This window comes from Lipotes vexillifer, unplaced genomic scaffold (genome assembly GCF_000442215.2).
Source record: "Lipotes vexillifer unplaced genomic scaffold, Lipotes_vexillifer_v1.1 scaffold2194, whole genome shotgun sequence".
In the NCBI taxonomy this organism is placed as follows: domain Eukaryota; kingdom Metazoa; phylum Chordata; class Mammalia; order Artiodactyla; family Lipotidae; genus Lipotes; species Lipotes vexillifer.
In genome coordinates this window covers 49,342-71,559 of record NW_006777784.1, presented here as the reverse complement: position 1 = coordinate 71,559, position 22,218 = coordinate 49,342, and the positions used below count along the sequence as shown (strand labels likewise).

General features: G+C 41.9%; 1 protein-coding gene across 1 annotated transcript in view; it reads right to left on the bottom strand.

The window, feature by feature from the left end:
* MYO16 (myosin XVI) overlaps window positions 1-22,218 on the bottom strand; it is a 463,256-nt gene that overhangs the window by 393,914 nt on the left and 47,124 nt on the right. Inside the window, exon 2 of the mRNA XM_007451283.1 lies at window positions 18,938-19,201. Within this exon, the coding sequence (XP_007451345.1) occupies window positions 18,938-19,163 (226 nt within the window). The 5' untranslated portion in view covers window positions 19,164-19,201. The remainder of the gene's footprint in view (window positions 1-18,937; window positions 19,202-22,218) is intronic.

Here is a 22,218-nt window from a genome sequence, read left to right as displayed (position 1 = left end):
CTTGGTGAAGGACAGCTGACTACTGGAATTTCACAGGATCACCAATAGAATTGGCCGTCCGTGAGATCCACAAGTAAGTAATAGGACTGGTGTGGGCAGATTGGATAAACAGTATCTTTCTAAGATGCTACCTGACCTTGGACGTTCCTCCTATCTCACTGCACCACCCACTACATACGACCTCCATTTCCTTCACAGAAAGTTAATTCTATTCCGGGAAGCAATTCCAGCCCACAGTTATATACCATGCCTTCCCCCGCTACCACTGCCATCGGGCACTTGAATATCCGCATCATCCAAGACAAGTTGTTGTCCATTCTCTTCTTGATAATTTCTAACTTTGATTTTGTAAAATTTCAGGAAGTTAGGACTTTACCATAAATGAACATTAAAATTTCGGGAATGATTCTGATGCAAACATTTCACTGTATCTTTAACTTGGTTCTCTGTTTGGTTTAGGCCGTAACCAGTTTTTCGTAATAATAACTGTCATCCCTTCTTTCTGATTCTGATTTATAATACTCAGAATCTGAGGTCTGACTTTACTCATGTCTCCCGGTTTAGACCCTGCCCATTATGGGGACAGTACGTGCTATCTCACTTTGCTTCACCTTACATGATGATTGCAGTTCCTACCTTTACATTCTTATCTGAATCACTATTCTTGATGGGAGTCTTTCGGGCTTTTATCTTAAAAATCTCTTGTAGTTCTTTTTAACATGTGACAGAAGGCTTTACTGTGTCCAAGAAAATGTCTACGCAGAACTCCTGGAGGAGGAAGCATGACAGACAGATGGTCCCACCTGCTGTGCCCACATCACACCAAGGCCACTGTACTCATGATCTGCTCTTAGCAAAGTGACCATGTGCAGCAGGGGTACTGATGCAGGTCTGGTACTGCAAGATGCACCTCCCACACAAGGACAGATCTGACTGGAGAACTAGCCGTCAGCCTCTTAGAGAACCTGCTTAGAACCATGAGGCAAAATCTCCCACCAATTCCTCTGCTTCCTTCTCTTCTTCACGATGTTATTGCATCTCTCAAAATTCATATGTTGAAGTCTTAACCGCCCAGTACCCCAGAATGTGACTGGATTTGTTGACAGGTAATTACCTTAAAGAGGTAATTAAGGTCAAACAAGGTCATGAGGGTGGACCCTAATCCAATACAATTGGTGTCCTTATAAGAAGAGGCAATTAGAATACAGACACACAGGGAGTGAGGGATGACCATGTGAGGACACAGTGAGGTGGCCAACTGCAAGCCAGGGAGAGTGTCAGAAGAAACTAAACCTGCTGACCTGTTGATCTTGGATTTCTAGTCTTCAGAACTACGAGAAAAAACATTTCTGTTATTCAGCCACCCAGCCTGTGGTCTTTTGCTATGGCAGCATGAGCACACTAACACAACTGGGTCACACTAGGATTGTGCTCTGAAAGCTCCTCCGGCTTCCTCTGGGTCCTTCTCCTTTTCTCCTTGCTGGTGTTTTCCCCAAAACCTCTTGCACATCTAATTTCATCTTGGTGTCCACCTTCCAGTGGGCCAAGAACAAACACAGCCTCCTTGAAATAAGAATTCAACCAAAATACACCTTTGTGAACAGAATTGTGTCCTCCCAAAATCCATATGTTGAAGCCCTAATACTCAATGTGTCTGTATTTGGAGGTGGGGTTTTAAGGAGGTGATTAAAGTTAAATGAGGCCATAAGGGTGGGGCCCTGATCTGATAGGACTGGTGTCCTTATAAAAAGAGACACCACAGAGCTCACTTTCTCTGCAGGCATTGAGGGAAGGCCACGTGAGGACACAGGAGAAGTCAGCGACCTACAAGCCAGGAAGCGAGCTCTAACCACAAAGCAAATTTACCCCTGTCTTGATCTGAACTGCAAGAAAATTAATTTCTGGTGTTTAAAGAACCCATGCTGCAGCATTTTGTTATGGCAGCCCCAGCAGACTTATACAACACCTTCCCTCCTTAAGACAATCCCACAAGGTGAAAAAAAGGAAAAAAGTCCTCCACAAGTTGCACCTCGTTGTCATCCAGTTCATGTACCCTTTCTGTGGTTTTGAAGGAGGCAACTCATCTTAACTCCTGCAGAGCTTCCAAAGGCAGAGAGCATGCTGCTCCCTACCATTTGTCCCACTTGGAAAGGAAATCCAGAGGATGAACATCGAGGGCCTGAATTCTCAGGTTTAACATCAAGCTTTATCTTTCTAAAATTCAACTTGGACATAAAATTGTGTTTGTGATCTTCAATTTATTAGAGCCAGAAGGTAATCTTGTTTTCTTATAGAATCAGTTTCAATTGAGAAGGAAATAGAGGCAATTGAGAAATCTATGTTGCCCCAGGGTATTCACAAATGGCTTCTAGAATTACACAGCTGGAGGGAGGTGGAATTATAGCTTCTTATATCATCCGCCAATTCTGCATGAAGCGATTCACTTATCAGACACAGATTTCTCGCTTGTAGCTGCTTCCCATGAGAGTTTGGTCATGGATTGTAATGTGTGGGTTTTTCCTTTTTTTTTTTTTTTTTTCGTATTTCCGGACATCGCTAAATAAGTCAGTAGCACCCTATTCTTGCCCTCAGGGGCTACTACAAGGAGGAAGGAAGGGAGGTTTCTACTCTAAACCATAATGCCAGACACTGCTTGGAACAGAAAGTCACTGAGGATATAAACTTGTCCTGAGTCGCACAGAAGAGGGAAGATAAGGCATTTCTATCAAGAATGATATTAGAAGGCAGATATAAGTAAGCGAATCTAGATCCATGAATAAAATGCAAAGGAGATTGCTTTTTGGGATGGCCAAGGAGAAATATTACTATTTCAGCTTAGGAAATCCGGGAAGATTACTGAACTCAAGCCTTGAAAGATGAATAGAATGTAGACATTTTGAGATGGAGTTAAAAATAAGAAACAGAGTGAGGAAATTAGGAGAAGCAGGAAGCCCGCCACTATACTCAAGACCTGGCAACATCTTTGTTAGACCAGGTTCATCATGCTCTCCATAGGGGTGATGGGGGCGTTTGAAACAAGACAATTATCTGTTTGTCATTGCCCCAAAGACTGTGCAATGTTTAGCATCTCCGTGCCCTGGACAGAGAATTTCAGTAAATCCCAAGACTAAGTGTGACAAACACGCCCAGTTGAGAACCTCCAGAATCAAACGAAAACTTCAGCAGGCATCAGAATCCCCTGGAGGGCCTCTTAAAACACAGCTTCCGGCCCCAGCCCAGAGTTTCTGATTCAGCAAGTCTGGGACGGGGCCTGCCAGCCTATGTGTCTAACAAGCTCCCAGGTGTGGGTGATGCTGCACTCCTGGGACCACTCTTGGGGTAGCGTGTCGATGGCGCACAAAACAGAGAAACAGAGAATAATAGAATGACGAAATCACGGAGGGCCATGAATAGTAACAAGGTTATAGGGAGAGAGAGTCTCTGAAATGCCTAACTGAACTCCTGCTACTCCACTCAAAACTTAAAGGGAGGGAAACATACAGCACCTGGATGGCTTTAGAAATCTCTTATGAGAAAACATTTTATATATATATATATATATATATATATATATATATATAAAATTCTATCGCTGTGGGACAGCATTACATTTACTGGCTGAGTAATAACAGGGAACTCACGTTCACATTCTCCATGAGAGGAAAGCAGAAAGCTGAGGACTATTAACAAAACAAGACTAAGGGGATGGGTTCTCCTTCTGGGCTGTAGCTCCATCAAACAAGGACCCTGCCTACTTTTGCTCACTCTTACCTGCCTAGCATCTAACACTCTCCTGGGTATCTATATGCAATGAAAAAAGTTTACAAATGAACGAATGAATGAGAGCTGATACAATACCAGAAGTGAAGAGCAGGCAACAGAGAAAGGGGAAGTGATGTAAAAACTGTAAAAATCCTTTTAGGCAACTGAATAATATGCAGGTAGGGGGACAGAACCCTTTCCTGAAACTCACTAGTTGGATCTGGAAAGTGGATGCTAAAGGCTCGTGTTCAGTTTAGACAGGAAACATCAAACATAACTATTAGGTTTCAAACTGGACATTCGGGGAAAACCCATGATACATTGACAAATGGGCATGTAGAGGGCGGGGGAGGACATTTCTGTGAGCAAGGAGAACGGGAATGTAGAAAAACAGGGTAGCAGTGTTGGGTGTAAGTAGTTTTAGATGCCTGTGTGGTTTTTGATTAAAAAATGCAAGAGGAAAAATTAGAATAGTGACCAGACTTTGGAAAATCTAATTTGGAAATTACCCCATAAAAGAGACCAAAGGCCATAAAGACATTTGACACTTTTCATTCAAAAATCCCATTGTCGGGCTTCCCTGGTGGCGCAGCGGTTGAAAGTCCGCCTGCCGATGCAGGAGACACGGGTTCGTGCCCCGGTCCGGGAAGATCCCACGTGCCGCGGAGCGGCTGGGCCCGTGAGCCATGGCCGCTGAGCCTGCGCGTCCGGAGCCTGTGCTCCGCAACGGGAGAGGCCACAACAGTGAGAGGCCCGCGTACCGCAAAAAAAAAAAAAAAAAAAAGGTATTAGGAAGAGACTTCACTCACTACTTATTCACTAAACAAATGTCTGTTGATTATCTACTTTGTGCAAGGCTGTGTTCTAGAAGCTGAAGGAACAGCAGTGAATGAAACAAAGAAAGCTTTTGCTCGTGTAGTCCTACATTCCACTGCGAGAAGACAGACACAAACAAACAAGGAATTGGTCGCATGGTGATAAGTGCAATGAAAAAGAAGGAAACCTGGTGAGTGGAGAGGGTGAGAGGGATATGGGGAGAGGCTGGTTCAGGTCAGAGGATCAGAGAAAACCTCTCTGATCAGGTGACATTTTAGCAGAGGGCTGAAGGAGCTAAATGAAGGATCCATGCAGAACTAGAACAAGAGGTGGTGCAACGGCCCTGAGGTAGGAGCATGTGTGGCATTTTGGGGGAAAGATAAGAAGCCCAGAGTGGCTCAGGAAGAGAGTGTAAGAGGAAAAGGGGAGAAGGTGGCATCAGAAAATTGACCGGACTGCGGCAGGATGGGGCTGAGGCTGTAAGGTCTTCTTGCCAGTGGGAAGGGTTTTAGATGTCATTTCTATGTGAGCCTAGAAGCCACTGAAAATGTGTAGGCAGAGAGGGGCACTAAAATGGTTTAAGTGTTAGAAGGATTATTCTGGCTGCTGGAAAACTAGATTGAGACAAGGTGATACTGTAGGAGGCTACTGCAATGATCCAGGCAAGAGAGGATGATGGCTTTGAGGAGAGCATCCGCAGAAGTGCTGAGAGGTGGTCCAATTATGAAAGCCGTTCAGAGGTAGAGGAGGAGAGAGAGAGAGACATCAAGAAAGATGCCAAGAAGTTGGCCATGAACACCTGGTAAAATGGAGTAATTCACTGAGTTGGAAAGACGGGGAGGAGGCTCTTTTCAGGGAAAACCAAGAGAGTGGGATGGGCAGGTTGTACCAGAAGCCACGGGATATGCTGTAAGGAAGTCTGACATCCAGGGAAGAGATCTTGGCTGGGGATAAAAATTAAACTCCACAGAATACACGTGGCATGGAATGTGATTTCCTAGAGATGGGGGGTAGAAAGAGGAAAGCTCTAAAATCTTGGGGTATTATGGAGTTCCAGGTTTGAAAAGCTGAAGAGTCATCTGCAAAGAAGCCTGAGACGATGGGACCAGTGAGGTAGAGAGAGAACCCAGGAGAAAGAAGAGGTCTAGAGGCCCAGTGAAGGGAGGGATGATGGAGGATGGCATCTGCTGCTTCTAGATGACCTCGGTGGGGACTCAGAAACCTCCCGTGCGCTTGGCAACGAGGAGGCCGTTGATAAGAGCAGGTAGCAGGCTTGGTGGGATTGCTGGGAGTTTGGGTCAGAAAGAGACCAGTGAAATGAAGGGGACGTGGCTTAGTTCAGTTTTCTTTTCTTATCACTTTGGAAAATATTACAACGTATTTTTTTCTGTGCAAACGACCCTGTGCTGTGGATAATGAAGGGGGACCTGGGAGAATGATGACCTTGAGAAGGCCAGAGGGAGTGGGTCTCCTGGGCGAGTGTGGCCTCTGTTGCCAAAGAGCTGCTTCAAAAAACAGTATTTATAAGTTTTGATTTCCTAGGAATTGGCTGCATATTGAAAATCCTCAAGAAAAACTCTGATAGTATATTCTGTCCTGTCCGTTCCGGCAGGCACTAAATGACTTCTCTGATCTTATAAATGGCAAACCTACATTTTCCCTGTAAAACATTTTACTTTGGAGCGTACAACAGTCATACCGTCAAAGGAAAATATGATCTCAGCAGCAGACTGGGACTCTGACAGACTGTGCTCTTTTCCTATGAAAATTACCATTTTTTTTTCTTTTTTCATAGACTTTTCTGAGCACAGTGACTCAGAGAACCCTTGGTTTATACCAGCAGCAGCAATATTATCTAAAATGTGATGGATTGAAGACCACAGCCACAGCGTTAATTCAGTGAACTAAAATGGTTTGTTTGTTTTTCAGTTTCAATTTAATTAAAACGAGAGTATGCAGAGTAAGAAATTACAGATTTCGGGTTCCGCCATTAATTCTCATTAGACATTGACCTTAGTCAGAAGAGAGCAGGTCTAGGAAGTAACCTCATATGGAACAAGACACGGACATACGCTGGTGAGACTGTAAAACTGTAAGACACTATTTTACTGCACATACCAGAGTTCACTACTGCCTTCTTTGCTAAAACATGAAAACTACTGGGTTAATTTTTTAATGTGCTCTTAAATCCAGTATTTCCCTTCTACATTTTTTCTTATATTCATGCAAGAAAATGATTTTTTTAAAAAAAAGGAATGACACCTAAAAGAGCTCATGCCATGTCGATGCTCTTGTCGCCATGCTGCCATTCCTTCAGATAACCAGGAAAAGCCTTAAGTCACTGTCCTGGGGGAGGAAAGTGGTGGCATTGTGCACACTGGGAATGTGAAGATTCATAAATGTCTCAAGCGCTCATCTGCCACTAAACACATTTGGGTCAGACCAATATCCCCTGTCTCTTCTCTTCCACCTCCCAAGCTCTCTGCATAGCGCTCATGGTCTCTGAAGACCAATGCTAAGCTCCCCAACCCCAATCGTACTCAAGTGCCTGCAGTTCTGAAATTTTACACTCCTCCGGGACTTCAGGTCTTGGACCAATTTTAGTTTTAGCTTATTTTCCTGCCTCAGAAGAACCAAGAGATGCCATTCCCTTTGTCCCCTGCACCTCCCACTCCACCCTGACCCCACTGTCCCACTGCCCAACGACCCTCCCCTGCAGACCTTAAGCACCGACGGCCTCTGTCTGCTGCAGCGTCTCTCCTTCCGCCAGGCTGCAGAGACCAGGCTCTATTTCTCTCGGCATCCCCAATACTTAGGCCACTGTTGGACACACTTGAAAGAACAGGCCCTTAATTTTGAATGAATGAGTTAATTAATTAATTCAATATACTGAACACTGATATACTCAGGTTACCACTCACTAACTGATATTAAAATCTCTTTGTAAAAACTAAGAGGAGTAGGATGACATCTGCTGTAGGTGAGGAGGCTGGTTTCAACAGTAAGAAAAAGGTCCTGATGTTTCATGTATAGTATCACACGACATCATCAGGAAAAACAACTTGCTCTTCAGCTAATTATTAATTCCAAACACTTGTGCAGACCTCCAGGGCAGCCTAGATCTAGGAGCTCTGCTCAGCCTTCTCTGCTCTCCCCAGATCCCTGGACTCTGGCTGATTCTGTTCAAGCAACACTAAGGTTATGGACATCTTCTACTAATAGCTCATTCCAGAAACAGTCTGGCCCCCAGAGAGGAAGATGTCCTGTTAAGCCACCCATCATGCTGTCTGCTCACCCGCCTCTGAGCCCTCCCCCCGACAGAAGTTTCTGCTAGCCCTGATGACCCCTCCCCATAAAAGAAATGCCTTTTTCTATTTGATTTTGAGATGTCAAAGGTCCTGAGGTCAGAGTGTTCCACCTATTTCAATAGCATCTATTAATTCCCTTTCAAATCATAATAGCAGCTGATATTTATTATGTACGTAGTAATACATGACGGATGTAAATTCTTTGCCTGTAATATTTAACTAATCCTCACAGCCAGTTATGAGAGATGTTCCCCTCTGCCTCTTAACCTTATTTGCATAAGAGGAAGGTAAGAATAGGAAAGTGGCCTGTCCCTGACCTGGGACACACAGCTCCTAAGTTTTAGGTTGGGATCCAACCTATCCTCCAAACGCAGAGTTAAAACCCTTGGTGCTAGCTTCCAGCAAAGCTTCTACCATGATGCTCTCCTGTAAGAAACCTGCTTTTCTCTGCCTCTGTTCCTGCACTCAAGCTGTTTTTCACAGCCAAAAAGTCCTTTTCCCTCCTCTTACCAGACTCTAAAAATTTCCCAAAGAGCAGAGTTTCAGATTCACCCATTCCTCACCTCACCCCGACAAATGTCCACTGCAATTCCTTTTAAATGGATAGACTTCTGGTTTTTTTGTTTGTTTGTTTGTTTTTGCGGTACATGGGCCTCTCACTGCCGTGGCCTCTCCCGTCGTCGCGGAGCACAGGCTCCGGACGCGCAGGCTCAGCGGCCACGGCTCACCGGCCCAGCCGCTCGGCGGCGTGTGGGAATCTTCCCGGACCGCGGCACGAACCCGCATCCCCTGCATCAGCAGGCGGACTCCCAACCACTGCGCCACCACGGAAGCCCTCTGGTTTGGTTTGGTTTTTAAAGAACAGTGTATCTTTCCACCTAGATTATAAGTGCTTACAAAGCACATTTTTTCAATCACTCTCAGTACCCAGTAAAGTTGTGACTTCATAGCAGGCAGTTAAAATAATTATTAATCCTCAGGAGTATGAATTCAGTACTGGTAAAATATTAAGCCACTCATTAAATTCATACAGAATCCCACAGAATTTAAAGGCACTTAATTTCCAGCTATTTATGATTTTATAACCAGTTTTGAAATGGGCACCTTTAATTACCCAGCAGCTGTTACCTTCATGGAAATAATCACAGTCCAGTGAACATAGCTCTGTGAAATTCAAAACTGCCTGGGGTTGCTGGATTCAGCATGTACATAAGCTATACACACTTAGCCTTCCAGATCTCTGATGCAGACATACACCTGGACCTTAAAAGCTCACCCTTTTCTCTAAAATCTAGACGTGGTCCTTTTGTTCCTGTGTCTGCCCCAGAAAATATCTTATCTGAGTTACATCTTCCCACATACCCCCACTCCCCTTCGAGTGCGAGGAACAGGTTCAGTCTCAGCTTAGCTTAGAGGGTGTCTGTTCCCATATCACTGAGAAGTTAACAAGATAGGGATGCTTCTGATAAATCTGCCATTTCCTTCACTCTGCCCAAGCTTGGTACTGCTTTAGAACACAGAAGATGCAGACAACAATATACTGTTATGTCTTTCCACTGGGAATATTCTTTGTCCCTGTTTCTTCCTTAAAGACAAGACTGTGCTTTACATTTTCTTTACAACCCCAAATGTCTAATACCCAAGTCATTCCTATTGGTTGAATCCAACTCTTTTGGAGAACGTCTACCTATATTCCATGTCAAGTATATACCCCTCTGAGTTCTAGACATATTTATCCTTGTAGAGTACTCAACCACATCACACCCAATTACGTTCAGAATGAATGCAAGTAGGGAACAAGGGTTGGGTACCTACTTACTGGATTTGATCACTGTTCTCAAGGTGGCAGAGTCTCAGTATCAATTTCTGTAGGTATCAGCTTAAATTTACTGAGGGACTGTCTCATTTTCTACCTGCCTGTTTGTGCAGCTGGTGATGGAGAGGTTAGGAAAGAGAGTGGGGCTGCATTTGGTAGAAATACACAGCCTCCACTGGGGAAACAGTGCCAGAACACATGGATCATCTTCATAAAGCCAGCATCATTGGATGGTAGTGGTGAAAAACTATAATTAGTTCATTTATACTCTAGATACTAATAAATATAAATGGTATATAAATTTTTAAAATTTAAAGGTTAAACAAATTTATGTGGTAGCCAACTACTGCATAATTTTAACTTCTGTGCCAATCTAGTAAATGCAGGGAAAGGGCTGGGCTAAGTATTCATGAGCTTTAAGTTAACCAGAGTCTCATTTAATTTTTCATATATAAAACACTTAAGGAACATACGAAATTTATCCTTTGACCCAAGGCTTCACACTTGGTCTTAACGATTTACTTACAAAATTCTAAGTGGAGCCTCTCAGGAGATCATCCAACATATGGTAAGAATTCATTGCAGTCTAGGCATATTCTTAGAAGGCTCAGGATAATATACAGATATCTGATACTTTTCATAAATTATTCAGGGGAGGTACAACCTTCAGTACTTTACAAATGTGCACCTAAATCAATGTGACCTCCAGATTTCTGGGCCATAAGACCAAGGGAATGGTGGTGACATTAACTGAAATAGAAAACAGAAGAGGAAGTTTTGATTTGGGAAATACATGGAGATAAATATTCAGTTTTGAACATCATAAGTTAGAAATGTAAGGGCATCAGAATGGTGGCATCTGGAGCTGAGGAGAAAAGTCTGGATATGATTTGGGAATCATCGGAGTAGGTGAAATGTGAGACCTTCCAGGGAGGATGGGTAGGAAGAGAGGAGTTAAGGTCGGAGCTTTGACCATGGACCTTAGACCATAGCCCTCCAAGGAACTGAGGACCAGGGGTTGGAGAGACAGGAGAAGGAAACAGAGTCTCACATTGCTTTAATCTGATAGTTTCCTCTTTTCCTCAGTGAGGACTCAGAATTTTAAGGAAAATGGAGATACAAAGGAAGTTTGACATTACAGGTCTATAACTGTGCTTGCAAGTGCTTTGTGTGTCTGGAGTAAAACAGGTCCTCAGTAAATATCTGGTATCTAAATTAATAAGGCAAAGAGGAAGGAAAACACCAGAGCCTAAAGAATATCTGTTCATGCCTTTGGCCCCTTAACAGCGGACGGAAATCTCCACTAGACAAGAGAAAGCAAGAATTCCAAATGGCAAATGGAAGGAAATCAACTTGTGAAGCGGATGATTTAGCTCATTTTAGCATCAGAAATAAGCTTGAGGGGTGATATATTAAGTGCTCTTACCACAAAAGAAAAAAAATCTAATTAAAAAAATGAAGGGGGTAGGAGGAAACTTTTGGAGGTGGTAGATGTTTATGGCCTTGATTCTGGTGATGGTTTCTCAGAGGTAGACTTATCTCCAGACTCATCAAGTTGTATATATTAAATGTGTACAAGTTTTTGTCTGTCAAGCATACCTCAATAAAGTGATTTTAAAAAAAGAAATCAACATGAGAGACGGTGTAGTGTTATGAACAAAAACATGGCTTCTCAACTCATGTAGACCTGAGATGGTAATTAGTTCTTCTAAGGCTAATTATCCTCACCCATATAGCCGGGAGAATATCCTGCCTACTGAATATGCCTGCTGGAAGAATTAAGTGACTAAAATCATATAAAGCACAGACAGTGTTGAAAACATCTGTAGAATGCTAAATAGTAAAAGCATAATGAAGTCACTCCATTGTCATTTATATTACTTTTAGAAAAAACATATTGTGGACTATTAGTAAAACATGGTATTTGGGAGTAGCAATTCTAACAGTGGAATTGCATTCTCATTTAAATATTCTCTGCATATAGAGAAAATTTCTCTCTCTCTCTCTCTCTCTCTCTCTTTCTAATGTGGTATAACTCAAAGACAGTTAAATTGAAACCCCTAAAACAATTTAGAACAAATTTTCCTTTCTAGATGGAAAAGAATTATTGAATCTAAAATGTACTCCATTTTAGATTGATGGAGTACATTAAAATGACAGATTACACACTAAAAAATCACCAGCTCTCAGAAGAGAACAATGAAGTGTCGAAGATACTAAATTTACACTTACAAAAATGCAACATTTAGAAAGTTAAACAAAAATCTGTGAATTGCTTGTTAATGAGACACTATAAACCTTAGCACAAATAGCATGTCGTCCTTTGAAAAAGTATATTTGATCTTTTACACTCAGCAAGCCAGTGAAAGAACTTGAAAATAAGAGATAAAATAATTTACACAAATACACACTCTGCAAAGTTTTTAACAATAATTTAAATGGAAAGAGTTTTTCTTATGGCAATATTTTTAACTTTCTCAGTTGTATAAATGTGTACATTAGACTATTTGGGTAGCTTAAGAATAAATGAAAATATGACTACCATGACTAAATGAAAACTTTGTCCTGGATACATTTCCAGAAAAAGTAAAACATGTGCTAGAGAGGTTTTAATGCCTCTGAAGAGATTACTCACCCCTTCAATGCAATTTAATATCTTCCATTTGCAAGGAATTAATATTTTTCCTCTGATAAAGTGAGGTACATTGGTACTCAGGTGGAATTTTCAGGTAGACAAGAGTCTCAAAAGAAGTGATAGATATAGATAGATATTTCATTCTTGGGTCAGCTCCAAGTATGAAATGAATATACCACCTGTTACAGACTAAATATTTGTGTCCCCCCGCCAAATTCATATATTGAAGACCTTCAATGTGACATTAGGATTGGGGGGGCCTTTGGGAGGTTTGGGTAAGGCCATGAGGATAGGGTTGCCGTGATGGGATTAGTACCCTTATAAGAAAAGAAAAGAGACAGGAGCATTCTCTCTCTCCACCATGTGAGGACAGAAGAAGGTAGCCACCTTCAAGCCAGGAAGAGAGCCCTCACCAGGAAGTGAACTGGCCAGCATCCTACTCTTAGACTTTCCAGCCTCCAGAACTGTGAGAAAGAAATGTCCGCTGTTGAAGCCACCAGGTCTAGAGTATTCTGTTATGGCACAGAAATTTTTATTTTATATTGCAATAATGTATATACTTAAAATGTTAATCATTTCTTACAAATTAAAACTCTTGCGGAATTCTAAGTCACTCAACTATTTCTTCATCATTTGATGCTAATGTTGACCTCAGTTACTGAACATCATCCTTGCTTCCATCAGTAACAGAAAGTCTTTCCTGGGAGAAATAAATTTATGTAAGTTGTATTGGAGGACATTCCTCTCTGAGAATCTTCAGAAAATGCTTGTGTTTTTCTGCCCTAAAGAATAAACAGGGTAATGTATAGGAAGGATTTATTACAGTTCGTCGTGCATTGCAGGAGTGCAAAGAATATTGTGGTGTGTGTGTGATTTTTTTTTCTGTTTCCTGTTGTACCCATCACTCTGAATACCTTACATGGGTCACTAGACCAAGCAAAATGTGGGGCTACAGGAAAATTTTAGGGTAGTAAATCAGAGAGTTAAGAATAAAAACAAAGAAATGGAGAGGCCGTGACAACCCGTGATCTTTCTTTTTTATTGTTTAGATCTAATTTTACCTATAAGTCCTTTTTTTCATACTGTCTCTCTCTGGTCCATTCATTCCCCCCACTCTTCCATGTTCCCCTCTTTCCTTAAGCTCCAATTCCTCCTCCCCAGCCCCACTCTTAGCTGACAGCCACAGCTCTTCCATCAGCAAGCATATGATGCAGGAAGAGCCTCCATAAGCACCCGTCACCACATCCTTCCACCCATAACCCTAGACTGGAACTTCTCAACCCTCTCTGGGCACCACGACACCTGAGACATTTTTGAAAACTGCCTTCGCCCCACTCCAAACACACTGAATCTGAATCATTACGGGTAGGGCCTAGATGTTGAAATTAAAAATATAATCTCCCCAGATGACCCTAGCGTGCAGCCAGGGCTGAGAACTACTGCTATCGTTGGTCTTAGCTAAAGCAAACCCTCCACCTAGGTCTCAGATCTCATCAGCATCTGTAAACTCAAGAACCTCACTCCAGCAGTTTTCTTCCCTATGCCGATGCCACCGGTTCTCCCCTCTCAAATGAATTATTTTTTTCAGCCTACATACAAGCTGTTATTTCTCCCATCATTAAAAAGACCCCTGATTTCTCTTCCCTCTGTAGGCGTCCCTTTTCATTTCTCTCCTCAGGGATATATTAGTTTAGGGTGAATATATACACACTACTAGATAAAAAAGAGATAACCAACAAGAACCTACTGAATAGCACAGGGAACTCAATATTTTGTAATAACCTATCAGGGAACATAATTCAATATATATATATAATATATATATATATATATATATATTATATATATATATGTATAAATGAATCACTTTGCTGCACACCTGAAACTAACAACATTATAAATCAGCTATACTTCAAGTGAAAAAAAAAAACTCCTTTAAAGAGCTCTGTATATTCTCCGTGTCCATTTCTGTTTTCCCCTCTCTTAGAACTCAGTCCTTTAAGATTTCTGCTTTTTACAATTCACCAAAACTAATCATCTCCATATTTCTAACCATACTCAAGCCTCCTCAGTCTTCCTCCCGTGGGACTAAGCAGGCTCTTTCCTCCTTGAAAATTTCTTATCATTTAGCTCCAAGAAAAGCACCCTCGCCTCATTTTTCTCCTTTCCTCTTCTGGTAGTTCTACCTCATCTCACTCAATTCTTAATATTGGAATTCCTTGGGACTCAGTCCTTGTTCTTCCTATAATGTTATCTAAACTCATTCCCTAAGTGATATTATAGAATCGTTGGGCTATATGTTCATGTGTCTCAAGTTTGTATCTCCAGCCAACACGACACTGCCTTTCTTATTCTCACTTCCTAGAGGCCCCCCCTAACACAGTTAAGAGCATTTAGCTTTTCTGATTGTTCAGGGCGTAACAAACTTGATATTATCCATGAACCTCTCACTTCCCGTGGCAGGTAGGATTTTATTTTTTAATACATCTTTACCGGAGTATAATTGCTTCACAATGCTGGGTTAGCTTCTGTTGTACAACAAAGTGAATCAGCTATATGTATACACATATCCCCATATCCCCTCCCTCTTGTGTCTCCCTCCCTCCCACCCTCCCTATCCCACCCCTCTAGGTGGTCACAAAGCACCGAGCTGATCTCCCTGTGCTATGCGGCTGCTTCCCACTGGCTATCTATTTTACGTTTGGTAGTGTATATATGTCCATGCCACTCTCTTCGTCCCAATTTACCCTTCCCCCACCGTGTCCTCAAGCCCATTCTCTATGTCTACGTCTTTATTCCTGCCCTGCCACTAGGTTCATCAGTACCATTTTTTTTTGGATTCCATATATATGCGTGGGCATACAGTATTTGTTTTTCCCCTTCTGACTTACTTCACTCTGTATGACAGACTCTAGGTCCATCCACCTTACTACAAATAGCTCAATTTCGTTTCTTTTTATGGCTGAGTAATATTCCACTGTATATATGTGCCACATCTTCTTTATCCATTCATCTGTAGATGGACACGTAGGTTGCTTCCATTTCCTGGCTATTGTAAATAGTGCTGCAATGAACATTGTGGTACATGTCTCTTTTTGAATTACAGTTTTCTCAGGGTATATGCCCAGTAGTGGGATTGCTGGGCCACTACGGAGAACAGGATGGAGGTTCCTTAAAAAGGCAGGTAGGATTCTGATTCCAGAATTTTGCCCTCTGATGTTACGCATGTGAGTATGTTACATTATCTGGAGAGAGGAAATTAAGAGTGCTAATGAGCTGACCTTAAAAATAGGGAGATCACCCTGGATTATCCAGGTGAGCCCAACGCAATCACAGGAGTCCCTAGAAGTGGAAGACGAAGGCAAAAGATTTGGTCAGGGAGATGCAAGCAAGGACAGAAAAGAAACAACAGTTCGAACCATGAGCGGCAGATTCAATCTACCGTTGCTGACTTTGAAGATGGAGGACGAGGCAAAGATTTAAGGGATGCAGATGGCCTCCAGAAACTGGAAAAGTCAAGGAAACAGAGTATCCCCCAGAAACTCCAAACAGGGAGCAGCCCTGATGGTACCTTGATTTCAGCCCAGTGGGACCCACACCAGGCTTCTGCCCTATGGAACTATATGATAATACATTTGTGTTATTTTCAGCTACTAAATTTGTACTAATTTGTTATGGCAGCAATAGAAAATTATTATACTCCCAATCACCAGTTCATTAGCATTTCCTGTCAGCTCTGTTCTAAAAATATACCCCCAAATTGACTATTTCTCACCACATCCTTGTTCCATTTTGGTCCAAGCCACCATCATCTCTTGCTGAATTTATCAACAGAGCCTCCCGACCGGTTTCCCTGCTTTTGCCTTCAAAATCCTTCAGTCGGGTCAGAATGTGGCAGCCAGGCTGATTCTGTTAACTCATAAGTGCCACCAGGTCTCTCTTCTGCTCAATCTCCCAATGGCTTCAGCAGGCACTAGGCACAACAGCCAGAGCCCTTTCGACGACCTCCCAGCCTCCATGTGGTCTGGCTGTCCTCCATCTGCTCCTACCACACTGGTTTCTCCATCAGGGCCTTTGACCTCACCTGAAAAGCTCCTTCCCTCATATACCTTCAGGAGGTAACTATGGACTCCTCGGCATTTATCATTATTTACCAAACTACATGTTCAACTTTATTTGTGGTCACCCACACAAGACAGCTGAGCATCGTGTAGGTAGCGATTTTGTCTATTCCATTCATAGCTGTCTGGACCATAATAAAGACTCAGTAGATATCTGATGAGTGAGTGTACTTTTCCCATGGAATATGACTGTTGGGTCTGTTCTTTTGCCCCAATTCCCACTGCTACTACCCCAACCAAGCTCACTCCATTAACATTTCATCAATGGATTCTTAGTGGGTGTCTTTGCTTCCAGTTCTTATTCTCACCCTTCAGTGCATCCCTACGGATATTTATCCCTGATTAACCTTTGCGAAAAACCATTTGTAGCATACGAATTTTCTTCTTAGGTCTATACGATCATTCCCACTGCATTCTGCTTTAAGACCAGACCTTGAAGCATCCCCACTAAAGTTATCTACTTTAAACCATCTTTGCAGCTAATATCTTCACTTTCCACTCCTTTCAGACAGACCTCCTTGTGAGGGATTCTCACTTCTTTGCAGCTGTTCACCTGCACTGCTGCCCAACGGTTTTCTTCTTTCCTTCCTTCAAAGATCTAAGCTCTAAGCAACCATCAAGATCAGCGTTTCTCAAAAATCACAGTCACCAAAAAACTTTGCCTAACTACTCCACTTCCACCAGACTTCATTTTTACTCATGTATTGTTTTCTATTTTATTGAGGTTTTCTTCTCTCTTTGTACTTGGACTGGAGTCTTTCTGAAGATAGGATTCATCTCTCTTCCTGCTCTTTGGTCACCCAAGTGACAGCCCAGTTCCAAGCCTATAGCAACTCCTTAAAAAGTATTAACTCAGATTTTATGACTTCACTGTCTTTGCAAAGTATTATAATACATAACACAATATAATATATAATAGATTCCTCTTGTTCTCTGGGCTTACTATTTTACCACGCTTAATTTCTTTTTGACACTAACTTAGGTGCTATTCTTTTCCTGTAGTTATTTTACACAGAAGTTTTTATAACTTTGTAAATATTTTCTTGTTGTTTCTTTACTGTTAAATCGATACAGGGCTTAAATCCACCTGCGTTCTAATTTAGGATTTCTCCAACGATTAGAGACAACAATTAGTTTACCTCTGGGTAAACTTGCTCACTCTTCCCCTCCACACTACCGGAAAGTCCTGGAAGGGGCAAGGGGTGCGGTGAACCCGACAGACAGTCCCCTGCCCCTCGAGGGGCTTATAGCTTCACAGGGCAGATGGCCATTCAACGAAGAGCTATAAGTGAGAAGAGAATAATAAAATAGGAGGTAAAAGTGCTCTGGGACAGCTTTCTAGAGGATGTGGTGCCTTGGCTGCATCTCAGTTCCTTCACGTGTAAAAGGAGAGGTTGTACGACGTGATCTCTTAGGTCCTTCCCAACCAGGAGATTCTCTGCCACTCATTCCATTTTAAGAAAAAAAAATCTCAGAGCTTCTCAGAGTCCTCTAGTTTGACTAGCATGCCCACACAAAACCATAAAAAGAACCACTTTCGTCTTCTTATTATTGCTATTATTGTATAGGATGGGCTGTCGGTTTTCTTAGATCCACAATTCCCGCTGAAAGCTTTGGGACCAATGTTACTAAATTTATGATTTTTCCAGCCTGGACAGGTTAAAAATATAAATAGCTCTGGGACGACTTTGCCACTGTCACCTAAGTTACCAAAAAAAACCCTTGTTTTTCAGAGATTTTGATTTTGAAATGGAGTTAACGGGTCATGGGTCTGTACTCTGCATACCTGCTTTCGATGAACCCAACCAGTAATTTTAGAGCCAATCAAGATAAATTAACTTATATTTGCTTCTTTGAAGCTTTCTACGTTTATACCTACAGCTGGAAAGTCTCTCTCACGTTAGAACTTTGGAAAGTAGATTCTAAAAACAAACCAAAAAAATTCATACAAAAGAATACACAAAAAACAAGAAACTTCATAATCTTGTAAAGGCAACTGAAATTTGGATTGAGTACACGCTTAATAAAATTTGATGCAACAAAAGCCAAACAACTTTAAGGGATAAGCCGACTGATTCTTCTCTCTTCAGAGTTTTGGGGGGAAGTGACTTCACTACTTTATATAAATCCAGGTATGAAATAATAAATTTTACAACACGATCTCATCATCAAGGAAACAATTTCACTGGGGAAAAGTTTCATTATCGATTTGAATCAACAACTTGCTTTTCAGGCAGGTAATTCTTAAAAAATCATATACAACGATTTTACGAAAATTTTGCCTTTTTTTCACTTTTACGAGGAGACTTGGGACCTTTAACTATGTTCACTGAAACGAGTAATTTTTTCTTGAATATTTCAGACAGTTAAAAGAAAACCTCTAATATTTAAAAGAAATTCTATGTCCCACTTCCCCACCAAAAAACAACAAACCAAAAATATGAAGCACCATATCAGAAAACGATTTTCTTGTCGTTACCTTCTTTGTCATCATGGTGGATAATTGCATCCTGTATCATGTCAGCAAGGTTAAAATGAACTTTTTGATTCTTCCCACGCTTCAGCTTTTTCAGGAGCCCCTCCTGCTTCTGAAAAGCCTTCTCTCTTTCATAGTAGGCTTTGACTTGTTCACAGCGCATGCGTTTTACCAGCCGCTGCCTTTGGCCCAGGGGGAGGGACTCCAGCAAGCACTGGTCAATTTCCATTTCATGGGATCGAAAAATGTTACATAGCTGAAAGCAACCTGAAAGAAACACAATGGAAAAGTCACTAGACCTATTGCTACAGCCAAGACAGCAGCACTGCAAGCATCGCCCATCACTCAAGCTGGAAACCCATTCAGTCGTCTTTGTGCTAGACAACCAATACAAACACTTTTTAGAGACTGCAGGAAAAGCAAAGAGAGTTGATGTCCTACTCAAGACTGCATAGTAGTAAAACAGATGACACAGATATAGATGGGTAATCTTGCTCAACATAATTACTAACAATCCATCCTTTCCTGTTTCTTTAAATCTCTACCAAAGGCTTAAATGTTTTACCATGGCACTAAGCCCGTTCTAACTGAATAGTGCCAACTAAACTTTACATGCTAAATTTTGGCAGAAAGCCATTCCAAGTTTTGTAGAACAGCCTACTAAAATTGGTTTTCCATGTCGTGATGACCCTGCTAACCTAATGTAACAGAACATATGTATGCCATCAATTGTTTATATGACACAGTGATCATTCTCCACAATTTATTGCTGAGCCTTTTTCCTTGTCATCAGTGACATTCATTCCTAAAAGACCCAATGATGGTTAAATATAAAGATTGTGCAATGGAAGAGAGATTTTTCTCTTGGCAACTCAAAATTGTGTGTATGAAACTGTCGCTGTCATAGTCTTTGTCTTATTAATATAGTGATTCAAAGTGAGTTGTCTGTCCTGGACCTGAAAATCATCCCTTTCTATTTCCTATAAACACCACCCAAAGCACCTGTAATGGAATTGTACAAACTCGTATTGAAACCGGACAGAACCCCGTGGGGCCCTACTGGGTACAAAAGCCTTTCTGTGTCCCCTGTTTCTTGTTTGTAGGAAAGAGGTTTCAGCCTCCTAGACCTTCCCTGAGCTCCAAAGCGCGTTTCAAGCAGTTACTAACTACACGAGTGAGGGAATGCAGAAACAAGGGAAAGGCGGTCCAGAAACAACAGTGCAGGCATGGGGCAGGGTCCTGGTTCCTTGTGAGGGGATGCACAGAACAATCTGATACATATCTCTGAGTTCTTCTACAAGAACTAAGCCCCCACACAGAGACGGAGGATGGTAACTTGAGGCTGAGCACAGGCATGTGGAACCCACACTGGTTGGAACCTGAAGGCTGATGACCGAGATTCCCGAACACCACCCTGTTACCTCCCCACCAATCAATCGGAGGAAGGTCACACAACCCAGCAGACCTCCCTGCAAGTTTTGCCTACAAAAACTCTTCCCTGAAACCCACTGGAGAGTTTGGGTCTTTTGAGCACGAGCCACCCATTCTCCTTGCTTGGCCCTGCAATAAACATTTCCCTATTCCAACTCCAACTTGTTTGGCCTCACCGTGCATCAGGCACACAAACTTGGGCTTAACAACAGTATATTTACCACTACATTAAAATTTTACTATTGGCAGAAAATAAATGTTGAACCACTGAACACTCTAGAATGTGGCTCACGAATACAGGTTCAGATAACCGTGTGTATGTTTCTTCTCTTAAGATATATCTGATGTAAGTCTCAGGCAAGTAAAAGTAACTCTGCATGCACAAAAATGTGGCTGACTGTAAGCCACATCTGGAGAGATCGTACCATAAGCATCTACTTCATCTTTGGAAAGATGCTCTATCCCTTTGACAGCACAGCAAATTGTAACAAAGCTATTTTCATTTCTATTTCGCTTGACACCTTGCCAAACTTTATTCTTGCAAACACCAGCATAACCATCCCTGTTGTGTAGGCAAAGAAAACTACATTGAAGGAGGCTGTGACTTGTCCAAGACCACGATAAAGTTGTAAATGTCCCATAAAGGCTCAAGACAAAGACAAGATAAAAGACAGTGATTCTTGAAAGCCAGATTTTACATATATATGTGAATACATATGGAGAGGGGAGAGCAGCAGACTTGGGGAACTGTGTTTTCATTGTTCATTAGCATTTGACAAAAGCTCAATGTTTTAGAATCATATGTTTTCATAAAACTCTTCAGCAGTCTTTGCAAGAGTGGTGTTAGAAGCATCAGATAGCTACTCACAAAACGTTCCCTTCCCAGTGACCCGAACACAAAGGGACACCAGGGGTTCTGAAATTATGACAAATTGCTCTGGAGTATGACTGTCTGTGAGGGCTCATTAATAATGGAAAGGAGATTTCCTCCACTTTCAAACTTGTGTAGAAAACATCACTGGGTTTGATTTATTAACTTGGATGCTCAGGAAAAGTGTGACTTTCCAAGTTTGTCAGTGGGCACCCAGGGAATCACTGGAGCCACTGAAAAGCCTAAAGAAGTAAAACAAATGACATCGCAGAGCATCCTGTGCTTATCAGCATGCAGTCCAAGAGGGAGGTTAATCTCATAAAGCCAACGGTCCTCTCGTTTTTCGCTCTTAAAGAAAGGTCTCATGGTGAAATTTTCAATTAACTTTTGAGGAGTCTGTGGCTGCAGCTGGTGACTCACTGAGCAATCCCTCTCCTCCCTGAAAAAGAAGCTCCGAGGCTTGTTCCTAAATTAATTCCCTTATGATCTGGAAAATCAAAAGCCTGCGCTGCCAAATTTCAAATCCATACATACATAAAATACTGATGTTTAACATATTTTTGGTTAAAGAATTCCACATGCTTTGATTTTAAATGCTCTAAACTTTGATGTATTTTATATTCTGAAAATGTACTGGGCACTGTGACTTTCTTTTGGCTAATTATGGGTGGATCGGCTATGTCGTGTATATGTGCTATATGGATCTCTAAGACAGCACACTAAAAATAGCAGAGTTATGGGAAATATCGTTTTGAGGCAGTCTACTCAAAGTCTACAGAATTTCATCACCAGGGTACTAAGAACAACAATAACTAATTCCTCAGGTGATAATCTGGACGGCCCAGACGGAGGACAGGAGTCTGAACTGGGCCAGGCTAGTTTGCTCCTGGGACAGGAGTTCTGGGCAGGCACTGGTTTCCAACTGTGTGATGGGCTGATGGGGTTCTGCCTGCCCAGTTACTGACCGGGGGCTCTTCCTGCT